General features: G+C 38.7%; 1 protein-coding gene across 1 annotated transcript in view; it reads right to left on the reverse strand.

The window, feature by feature from the left end:
* Positions 1 to 6,714: 6,714 nt before the first annotated feature.
* Positions 6,715 to 12,225, reverse strand: part of SH3YL1 (SH3 and SYLF domain containing 1) — a 93,401-nt gene continuing 87,890 nt past the window's right edge. Inside the window, exon 10 of the mRNA XM_034766400.1 lies at positions 6,715 to 7,184. Coding sequence (XP_034622291.1) covers positions 6,988 to 7,184 — 197 coding nt within the window. The 3' untranslated portion in view covers positions 6,715 to 6,987. The remainder of the gene's footprint in view (positions 7,185 to 12,225) is intronic.

Genomic DNA, 12,225 nt, shown 5'->3' on the forward strand with positions numbered 1-12,225 from the left:
TCAGACACATTTTACGGCTGCTATGATTTATAAAGGGTTATGTTTTTATACATGTTTGTCAGAATCTGATTGCTGACAACCAGTGAGAGTGCTGCTTTGGGTTTATGGCTGAAATGTGGCCTTAATTTTGGAATTAAATATGAAGGAAGGAAATTAGGAACATTAAAATACAAAGGACACATTGAAGGAAATGCCAGACTGAGTGCAACTAATAATGCGAGTCAAATTTTAAAGTGTAATTGGCAGGTCTATGTTTCACAGAAAATAAAGACTGAAGAAAGTCTCACTATAACTTAAATCAAGATCAATCCTCAAAAAGACTGCATCTCTGTTTAAAGGGAAATTTGTTTTGGCTAAAACTTGTATTTAATGAAAACAATGTACAATGGTACTCATGTATATGTGATACCTTGTAAACCCAAAATATCCCCCAGAAAGGTGTATGAACTGAGGCTGTCAATAGTAAAAATACATTTGTATCTATATGTTTCCTCTTATGATGCTCAACAGTATTGCCCAGATATGTTGTGAGATTTAACTCATGTTATTAAATACTTAACCAACAATTAGAATATAAAGTGATTTGAAGTTTGAGGATGAAAAACACCATAGCACTGGAAATGAAGAGGAGAATATTTCAAAGTATAAGCAGATACTGCAAATATCATGGAGAAAATAAATGTACAGAGCCCTATAATCTTATTGTTTATGCGCCCAATGGATTACTTGGTTTTAAAAGGCCACAGTTAGCGTCTACAGATAACCTATGTACTTCTTACCATTAGTAAGAATTTATTTATTTAACCAAACTTTTCAGGAGAACTTAGCCACTCCAATGATTACAAATTACCTACTCACTGCTGAGAGGGGAAAGAGGAGTAGTGTTTAACATTTATACTGGAGGCCTCAATAAGATTGGGACCCCATTGTACTAGGCACTATGCCAACATGCAGTATCTAAGAGCCTCTGCCCCAAAATGCTTACACAGTCTACAAGATCAAACATAACAGATGGATGAGATAGCAAGTGGGTAAAAGAAAACACAGGATAACGAAAACAATAGGATGTCTAAGCACAGACTAGCTGTGTGTAAATTTCTTAGCCAATCAGTAGCTGTAATAATGGATAAACTAATATATGGATGAAGTTACAGTATTCAGCTTGTGTTATTTATATAGCTTATAGCAAAATTTCATAAGCCTAAATTATCTTTCAGAAGCACATCACAGAGGTGACATCAGACTCACATCATCCTCAAACTCTGCAATCAAGCAATTCTCTACCATGAAGCCTGGATCTTTACTCAGCCAAAACTTTTATTGGTGTAAAATATAACTGCATACTAAAATCAAACTCTGCCTGTAATTTTCTGCATTCCTTTTGCACTTATAGGTATTTGTATTTTGAACAAGATAGAGATTCTCAACCTTGGTGTTGCAAACGTGTCAGTGGGCAGGGACAATCCTGACATTGCCGTATGGCTAAATGAAAGAAGGGGCCCAGCTAGATAAAGGAAGATCCTGGTAGGTAAAAGGTTGAGAATCACTGAACTAAGCAGTTATACAACCTCAGGGCCGGCTCCAGGCACCAGCTTCTCAAGCAGGTGCTTTGGGCGGCCGCTCCGGAGAGGGGCGGCACATCCAGGTATGCGGCAGCAATTCGGCGGACGGTCCCTCACTCTGCCTGGGAGCGAAGGACCTCCTGCTGAATTGCCGCCACAGATCGCGATCGTGGCTTTGTTTGTTTGTTTGTTTTTGTTTTTGGCTGCTTGGGGCGGCCAAAACCCTGGAGCCGGCCCTGTACAACCTACAATGCCTTTCAGTTGCTGAAAAGTCAGATCTAAAGACTGCTCTCACTGATGCAGATGTAATTATGGAGTAACTCCAGTGCAGTCCATGAAGTTACACCGTATTTACAGCTGCACCGCTCCTTCATTTGTGCTATATACTGTAGCTATAAAAAATGAATAAAATCTATTCAGTATTAGGATTAGAGGTAGATGAATTGCTGTGTTCTCAATAACATTTAGACCCAATATTTCCACAGAATTCCAACCAAAATTGGTGAAGGATGAAGCTGGTTAATTTTTTTGCTTACACTTAAGGGATGGGGGAAAAAAAAAAAAAAAAAAACAATGAGTTAAGAACACTAAGAATCTTTCTTTGTAATATTTTGAACTCAACCAAGAACCAATGGAAATCTCACAGACACACCTCTTCCCATGAAATTTTCAGACTGACCTGTTTCTAGTAAGTGTTGAATAAGTCTGGATGCTCAACCAAACTGTTTATAACAGGGGTTCTCAAACTGGGGGTTGGGACCCCTCAGGGGGTCACAAGGTTATTACATGGGGGTTTCGAGCCATCAGCCTCCACCCCAAACCCTGCTATGCATCCAGCATTTATAATGGTGTTCAATAAATAAAAAACACTTTTTTATTTAAGGGGGGTTGCACTCAGAGGCTTGCTATGTGAAAGGGGTCACCACTACAAAAGTTTGAGAACCACTGGTTTATAAGGTCATTTTGTCCAAGATTTTCAAAAATAGATGCCTGTGGTTAGGCTCCCACATCTAACTTTAGGCATCATAAATAGGTGGTGTGATTTTCTAAAATGCTGAGCACCCATGACTTCAATTAAAGTAAATGGAAGCTGCTGAATACACAGCTCTTTTGGAGATCAGACAACTTATTTATGTGCCTAGAATATGAATTGAGGAGTTTAACGTAGGGCACATTTTTTAAAATCTTGGCTTTGAGATTTGTACAAATTTAATTATGGATACGGTATAGCAACACCTACCAATCTGCTTGAAAAAATGCAATAGACTGCCCATTCCCCAACGAGCCAACACTCAGCACTGAAGATCTTGCCAAGTATTTTCCCCTCTCCAACATCCTATTCCTGGGGAAATAGACAGTCAGGATGTTATTTAAAGGAAGGTTAAGTAGGTTTGAGCAAACCTCTATTAAAACACAATTCTTAAATAATTATTTATATGAAGAATAATTAGGAAAAGTAGATCCGAGAGCAATATTTTTGTGTAAATTCCAATAGATGGAATGCTTGCCTTGGCATGAAAGTCATGGATGGGATTATTTACTAATTTGTTGCTGAAATGCAGCAGATGTTAGCCTCGTGGAAATATAAGGAAGGATTTATCATCATCAAGGTTATGAAAAGGCAAAATCTGATCAGAAGTTATGCAATTTTTATGTTGGTTTAGGATTTAAAACTAATATCCAAAAAATGACAATGCTACAACTCACTGAGGACAACATACATTGCAAAGATGAGTTTAACCATCCTGTATGCTTTAAAATGTGTGCGCACTTTCAAATGTGTTACTAATTATTTATATATTATTATTAAGGCTACATTTTAGCCTATGGGTATTTTTAGTAAAAGTCATGGACAGGTCACAGGCAGTAAACAAAAATTCAGGGCCTGTGACCTGTCCATGGCTTCTACTATATACCTCTGACTAAATCTTGGAGGAGGGGTGGCCCGGAGGTGCTGAGGGTGGCAGTCTGGGGGTGCCATGGGTGCTGGGGAAGTGGGGGAGGCGGGTGGTGGTGTGTGGCCCAGGACACCTGCTGCTGATGGGGGAGGGAGTGGCAGGCTCCCTACTTGGCTCTGCGCCTCCTTGAAAGCAGGGACATCCTCCTTGCTCAGTTCCTAGGCGGAGGCATGACCAGGCAGCTCTGCGCGCTGCCGCCGCCCCAAATGCCAGCTTCATATTGGCTGAGAACTATGGCCAATGGGAGCTGCGGGGGTGGTGCCTGCAGGTGGAGGCAGCGCGCAGAGCTGCCTGGCCACGCCTCTGCCTAGGAACTGAGTGAGGGGGATCTCGCCACTTCTGGGGAGCCCCCTGAGGTAAGTGCCACCCAGAGCCCACCATGCCCCAATGCCCTGCCCCCTCCCACACCCAATTTGCTGGGGGGCGCCGTGGCCTGAGACTGCCCCAGCCGTGGGCATTGCGACTGGTGCAGGGGCTGCCTGAGCTGTCCCCAGGCCAGGCACATCAGCCGCTGCAGAAGTCCTAGAGACCACGGAAAGTCATGGAATCCGTGACTTCCGTGACCTCTGTGACAACTCACTGCCTTAGCTATTATCAAAGGCAAAGGACTTTACTCCTTGTGACTAACAGCCTTCCCCCCCCTCCCTGAACATTTAACTAACAATACTACAGTTGGGTAATGTGAGGGAGGGATAGCTCAGTGGTTTGAGCATTAGCCTACTAAACCCAGGGTTGTGAGTTCAGTCCTTGAGGGACCACTGAGGGATCTAGGGCAAAATCAGTACTTGGTCCTGCTAGTGAAGGCAGGGGGCTGGACTTGATGACCTTTCAAGGTCCCTTCCAGCTCTACGACATAGGATATCTCCATCATTTCATTTCAAGTATTTCTAAAGCTCCCAGTTAAACATGGCAAGACCTCAGTGTGGGACTGATGGGCCACAGATTGTCAATTCTGTTTACCAGATCACACTATCCTATTTACTCAAACCATTACTCTTTGGAGGAAGTACTTTGTGCCCTCCAAAAAAATAAGGAAAAGCAAAACACCTGCACAGGTTCAACACTGAAATTGAGTGTGGTGCTGTCTGAACAAATCACAAGGGTGACATTTGAAGAAATCTTCTCCAGACTAGAAAAATCAATCTTTGTTTGACTTCAGTGGAAGGAAAGATTGAAATAATGAATGCTAAAATGAACTGTAGGAACAGGTTAACTCATCATGTGGCACATACTGCATACAGGGACGATTGAGATTTTTTTTCTTTCTCCTTAATAAGCTTCTGATGTGTACCATCTAACAATAGAGAATTTGGAGGCTCTCTTTCTACCTATTGCTGGATGGTAAAGCAATCCTTATGAAGGCAGTTATTTCTGTAAATGCTGCGTGAAATATTGCGAGGATGTTTGAGTCCTAGTTTTTCAAATATTGGGGACAACTCTTGAGCACTGCAGAGGGCATGTCTATATCTTTTTTGCAGCTCTGGAGATAGAGAACTGGAGAGCTTTTCAGTGGAAGAAGCTAAATTGACAACCAGAACCCACATATTTATCTCTGCTTCCAAAATAGCAAAACCCATTGTCAGAATCAGTGAACACGGTAGAGAGAAAGGATTACAGCAACCTTTGCAGGCATGATTGAAATAAAACAAAAGTCCTAAGGATGGGGGAATGATCTCTCCTTAACACATTTTTTTGGCTGATAAAGAACAACCTATAAGGAAGTGTAATTATATGCTTTGATGCATTAGGAAAAACTTACTAACTGTCAGGATGGTTAAAACACTGGAAAAAATTGCCTACGGCGCTTGCAGAATCTCTGTCCTTGGAGTTTTAAAGACCAGGTTAGACAAACACCTGTCAGGAATGGTCTAGTTATTCCAGAGTCCTGCCTTGAGTGCATCTGACTAAACTAGATGACCTATTGAGGTCCGTTTCAGTCCTACACTTCTATGATACTATGCCAGAAATTAAATAATGTTAATTCAACATGGCCCAATGGATAGAATGCTGAATTGTTAGTCAGAAGACCTGAATCCTATTTCCATCTCTGCCACTGACTTGCCATATTGCCTTGGGCAAATCACAATCTCTCTGTGAACAAAATTTCCTGTATCTATAAAATGGGAATTATTTTACTTACCTACCTTTGTAAATTAAGTGGAGATCTATGGATGAAAAGTGGTATAGAGATGCTAAGCATTGATATTTAACAATATTACTCATACACCATCAAATAATGTTTCTTCTATTCATTCATATTAATCCTGTCTTCTCTTTTATTTTCCCCAAGTTGTCCTTCCCTTTAACACTAAGTATATAAAAATTTTTCTAAAGAAAAAAGGAGGATAACTGTACAATTTGAACTTTTTTGCTAACTTACATTCTAACGCAAGTGTAAAGCTTATCTGTGCAGAAAAGAGAGATTTTTCAGGGAACTGAGGACCATCAGGGATAGCTCAGTGGTTTGAGGGATAACCAACCCACTGAGGGAGGGGGAGGGATAGCTCAGTGGTTTAAGCATTGGCCTGCTAAACCCAGGGTTGTGAATTCAATCCTTGAGGGGGCCACTTAGGGATCTAGAGCAAAATCAGTACTTGTCCTGCTAGTGAAGGCAGGGGGCTGGACTCGATGACCTTTCAAGGTCCCTTCCAGCTCTAGGAGATAGGATATCTCCATTAATTATTATTATCAGAAACCCCACCACATTCTGCTTCAAATACAAGCTGCACTTCTTCAACCTTGCCTCTTCTCTAATATAAAAACACACAATTTAAAAACACTTTCCAAACAAAACACTACAGTGCACACACAGTTCTCCCTCTAGGAAGAGGATCAGAGAAAGAACAAATCACATACAACAGATGATAGTCACTTATTTTTATACACTACTGGAAAGTACTTGGATACTACAATGATTAGGGCTATATAAGAATCTGTATAGAATTATTTGTCCTATAACTAAATATATTGATATTAGATTTGTAAAAAAATAATTTATCTAACCAGTAACCTTGTGATGAATGTATTAGAGATATGTAACTAAAATCATTCTTAAAAATGATACTTAAGAAAAAAGGAAATTTCTTCTATCATATATTCTTTTTTCCACAATCTCCCCTGAAATAAATGCTCACACATTTTCTGAGAGTCAAGCAAAACTATAACGGATAGGTAGCTTGAATAGAGTTTATTAGAGAATATTTATTATGGATTAAGGAAAGAGAACATTAGAGACAAAATAATTTATTAAAAATCAAAATACTCTTCTAATATATCTTTTTATATTTATAATTTTTTTCCATACAAAAATCAACTCTAAAAAATGTGTTGTAATTGGAAGCAGAATAAAAACATTTTTATAGGACAATTTGTTAAATATACAAATTGTAAATTGATTGTATATCATCCAGTGGATATTTCAGAAAAGAAGTTTAGAAAAAAAAAACATTAAGGCCATTGAATGCATTTTAGTTACAGTTCGTGGTAACGTAATTGGCTGGGAAGATGCCAGTTTGTCCTCGGATGCTTCCTTCCCACCAGTCGAACTGTGAATTTGTTTTGGTTTTGACAATGATTTTATCTCCAGCTTTGAAATTCAAGTCACCTGGTTGCTGTCCTTCAAATGAATAAAGTGCTGTCACTTCCATAGGTTTACTCCAATTCCCTAAAAAGAAAGATCAATTGAAGTCTTATTTTATTTTAAAAAGATTTTATTAACATGTTGAATTTCATGTACAGTATATTCTCAAATTCAGTATCCCTAAAAGATGGAAAGAACCACTAATAAGGGTAACAAATTCAGTGTATTATAGTTCTATACACACATACTCTCTTTCTCTCTAACTGCAGATGTAATGAAGCTCATTTTCAATACATTCTCAGATTGGTCTATCATAGGGATGGTGTCCCTAGCCTCTGTTTGCCAGAAGCTGAGAATAGGCAACAGGGGATGGATCACTTGATGATTACCTGTTCTGCTCATTCCCTCTGAAGCATCTGGCATTGTCAGAAGACAGGACACTAGGCTAGATGGACCTTTGGTCTGACCCAGTATGGCCGTTCTTATAATAAATATGTCATGACACCATGAGCACAGTGAAAACAGAACCTCAATACACAGATTGCTGATCTTCCTCTTCAGGGGATCAATCCTGCACCTTAAAGTGAATAGGAGCAGGACAAAGCCCCAGGGTGTTGAAGAATCAGCATTCTCTAAGACATAGCTGAACACCAGGGCAGGCTCCGGGCACCAGCTCAGCAAGCAGGTGCTTGGGGCGGCCAAGGGGAAGGGGCTGCACGTTGGGCTCTTCGGTGGTGGGTCACTCAGTCCCTCTTGGAGGGAAGGACCTGCCGCCGAATTGCCGCCAAAGAAGAAAGCGGTGCGGTGGAGCTGCTGCCGATCGCGGCTTTTTTTTTTTTTTTTTTTTTGACGCTTGGGGTGGCAAAAACCCTGGAGCCGGCCGTGCTGAACACAGTGTGCAAAATCTTAAGAGCTATTATGGAATAACAATAAGTGTCAGGTACATATTTTCAAGCCCTGCCTCCAATCATAGCCAAGTAGCACCCCATCTCCCAAATAATAAATGGCTCTCATTCCCATTATACTGGGTCATTATTATACAATCAAATCCACCTATAAAATAAGACAGGAGTATGGGTAAGAAAATGTACATAAGAGCTATTCCTTCTACATAGGTGAACCTGGCAATGGAATAATATGTATCTAAAATAAGGAACAATCCAGCAATTAAAAGAATTAAAACAAAATAGTAACACCAAAAAATTATTTTATATGCAGACCATATTACATGAATATTATCTTACCTGAAAGTCTTTGACAAAATAAAAAGAAACTGAAGGTTTGAAAGAGTCCAGTTTTAAAGTAAATTACATAAAATCAGAAATTGTGGCCAGCAGGGCTGTCAATTAATCGCCATTAACTCACGCAATTAACTCAAAAAAATTAATCGTGATTAATTGCAGTTTTAATCACACTGTTAAACAATAGAATATCAATTGAAATTGATTACATATTTTTGGATGTTTTTCTACATTTTCAAATATATTGATTTCAATTACAACAGAGAATACAGAGTGTACAGTGCTCAGATTATAGCATTATTTTTATTATAAACATTTGCACTGCAAAAATGATAAACAAAAGAAATAGTATTTTTCAATTCACCTCATCCAAGTACTGTAGTGCAATCTCTTTATTGTGAAAGGGCAACTTACAAATGTAGATTTCTTTTTGTTATATAACTGCACTCAAAAACAAAAGAATGCAAAACTATAGAGCCTACACGTCCACTCAGTCCTACTTCTTGTTCAGCCACTCGTTAAGACAAACAAGTTTGTTTACATTGACAGGAGATAATGCTGCCCACTTCTTATTTACAATGTAACCAGAAAAGGAGTTTGCATGGGACTTTTGTAGCTGGCATTGAAAGGTATTTTCCAGATATGCTAAACATTCGTATGCCCCTTCATGCTTCGGCCACCATTCCAGAGGATGTGCTTCCATGCTGATGATGCTCATTAAATAAATAATGCATTAATTAAATTTGTGACTGAATTCTTTGGGGGAGAAATGTATGTCTCCAGCTCTGTTTTACCAGCATTCTGCCATATATTTCATGTTAGAGTAGTCTGGACGATGACTCTGCACATGTTGTTCATTTTAAGAACAGATTTGATAAAATGCAAAGAAGGTACCAATGTGAGATTTCTAAAGATAGCTACCTAAACCACCAAAAAAGAAAATCAACCTTCTGCTGGTGGCATCTTACTCAGATGATTAAAATGAACATGCATCGGTCCGCACTGCTTTGGGTTGTTATCAAGCAGAATCCCTCATCAGCATGGACGCATGTTCTCTGGAATGGTGGTTGAAGCATGAAGGTACATATGAATCTTTAGCGCATCTGGCATGTAAATATCTTGTGACGCTTGCTACAACAGTGCCATGCGAATGCCTGTTCTCACTTTCAGATGACACTGTAAACAAGAAGCAGGCAGCTGCAAATGTAAACAAACTTGTTTGTTTAAGGGATTGGCTGAATAAGAAGTAAGACTGAGTGGACTTGTAGGCTCTAAAGTTTTACATTGTTTTATTTTTGAATGCAGGTGTTTTTGTACATAATTTACATTTGTAAGTTCAACTTTTATGATAAGAGATTGCACTACAGTACTTGTATTAGGTGAATTGAAAAATATTATTTTTTGTGTTTTTTACAGTGAAAATATTTGTAATCAAAAATAAATATTAAATGAACACTGTACAGTTTGTATTCTGTGTTGTAATTGAAATCAGTATATTTGAAAATGTAGAAACATCCCAAATATTTAAATTATATTGTATTCTATTATTGTTTAACAGCGCAATTAATCACGTGATTAATCGCGATTAATTTTTTAAATCACTTGACAGCCCTAGTGACCACTAACTAATATTACACAGAAAAAGTAAAATCACATAAGATCTCATAAATTGAAATGGGTGCCTCATTTTGTGCAACTCTGAGGAATAAATATTCTAATGAACTTTGATAAATTATAAAAAGTGATATCACACATTAATAAATTAATAAAATCTTGGCAAAATCGAATACACTGAAAATTCCATGGAATTTCTCCCTATACATAGTATACTATTTCTAAGTGTCCCTTTAGAAGTCCCCAGGATATTTTAAAATATCTGCTAAATACTATTTCTAACTTTGTAAGGGAGGATAAAGACTATGAGACGTTACTCAATTTGCTTGACCCTCACTGTGATATCCTTACACACATTTGGTAGTACCTTACTCTGCAAATAGTCCAAATGACATAAATGGTTTTCACACCAAGTATTGTACTATTCAATGTGAGTAGGGTATCACATTCTGGCCTTTTATAGTCTGATTTTTACTGGTGGCTTGAGAGGATGCCAAGTAAGTCAAAATTCAGTTTTTGATGGAAAGCAAGACAGCTTTAATTAAGCAGCTACCACAATACATTTTAGCACACATCTCTTAAAGAATGTTTTCAGCTTTAAAATGCCCGATTGCTTTCTCATGTAGTACGTGTTTGCACTGGTAATCAACAAAAGCACATTTACAATTCTGTTCTGAGAGAAACTCACCAACTTTTTCAGTCAACATTCTGCTACTGAAATGACTCAAACCCCAATAAAATGATATTGTTATGTATTTTTTTACTTTAGAGGCTTCACATTCCTGAACGTTATGGTGGTTTAAAACATGGAAGAAAAAAAAGTAGGTAAAATATCTCAAAGGGGGAAAAATATAAATGCAAGTGTCACCTAACAAATTACATTTTGAAGTCATAACTTCTTTTGAAAGGCAGTTCAAATGTAAATGTCTAATTTTGTCTATTCAATGTAATAATAACACAAACATTAAGCATTGCTTATATGATCTACTCTTATAAATGTAGAAATCATGCTCTGAGCTCTTTCTGCAAACACAGTGTCATGTCTCATTTGCTATATATTTAATAATTTCCTCCCATTTCCCTGCTCGGTCTTTACAGTTTACAGTTAAACGTGTCTTTGGACACTGAATAGCCCATTCAGAGTCTGCTAATGGAGACAGGTGATGCTATTGGGTAAAAGGAGACACCTCAAAGGGAATGGTTAACCCCTATGTGGCCTCCACTGGGCCCCTTAATATCATTTATATAATCCTGCTCCTAGTGTAGTCAATGGCAAGACTCCTATTGACGTCAGTAGGAACAGGATTAGGCCATAGGTTTTCTCCCTACTTGACGTTTACATCATCTAAATACTTGTGGATAATTATCATGTCTCCCCAGCCCTGTTGTCATTGTTTAACCAATGTATATATATTTTAGTACTTTTAATCTTTCCTCATAAATTAATCCTTCTAACCTCCTAATGATTTTTGTTGCTCTTCTTTTAACTTCCAGAGCTCTGACTCTGGGCATCTTTACACAAAATAGTTGTACTGGTTTAACTAAAATCAGTTTTTAAATTGAACTAAAGAAACAAGTGAAAACCCTCTGTGTGAACTCACCTTAATCAATACACAACTGGCTCATATCAATTAAGTGTATCTCAGGGAGTTCAGAGAAGAGCAAGAGAAATTATTAGAAGGTTGGATGGGTGGACTGACTGAAGAGGAAAGATTAAATAAACATTGACCAACCAATGACAACAGGGTTGGGAAGACATGATAATTGGCAACAAAATCTTAAAGAACATAGCAACAGAGAGTCCTGTGGCACCTTTAAGACTAACAGATGTATTGGAGCATAAGCTTTCGTGGGCGAATGCCCACTTCGTCGGATGCATGATGCATTATGTTAAAGAACATAAGCACTTAGGAAGTTCATGGCCACATCCTACTTTCACTGAAGTTGATGGGAAGTCTTGCCACTGACTTCAGTGGGAGCAATACTGATTTCTTAGGGCTTGTCTATATTACCCGCTGGATCTACAGGCAGCGGGAGTCGACAGCTGAATGGAAGGGACGGGGCAGGGCTAGAGGCAATACAGCTGTGCCGGAGGAGCTGCCATTATGGGGCACTGGCTCCTGGGAATGGAAGCTCCACATTCTGCTCCTTTCACCACTGCGGTTCCCAGGAAAAACAGTTCCGCGGATACCGATTTATATCTGTGGATATCCACACCCGCGGATATAAATTTGTATCCGCACAAGGCTCTACTGAAGTCTGCATTTAAA

This window comes from Trachemys scripta, chromosome 3 (genome assembly GCF_013100865.1).
Source record: "Trachemys scripta elegans isolate TJP31775 chromosome 3, CAS_Tse_1.0, whole genome shotgun sequence".
NCBI classification, from domain to species: Eukaryota; Metazoa; Chordata; order Testudines; family Emydidae; genus Trachemys; species Trachemys scripta.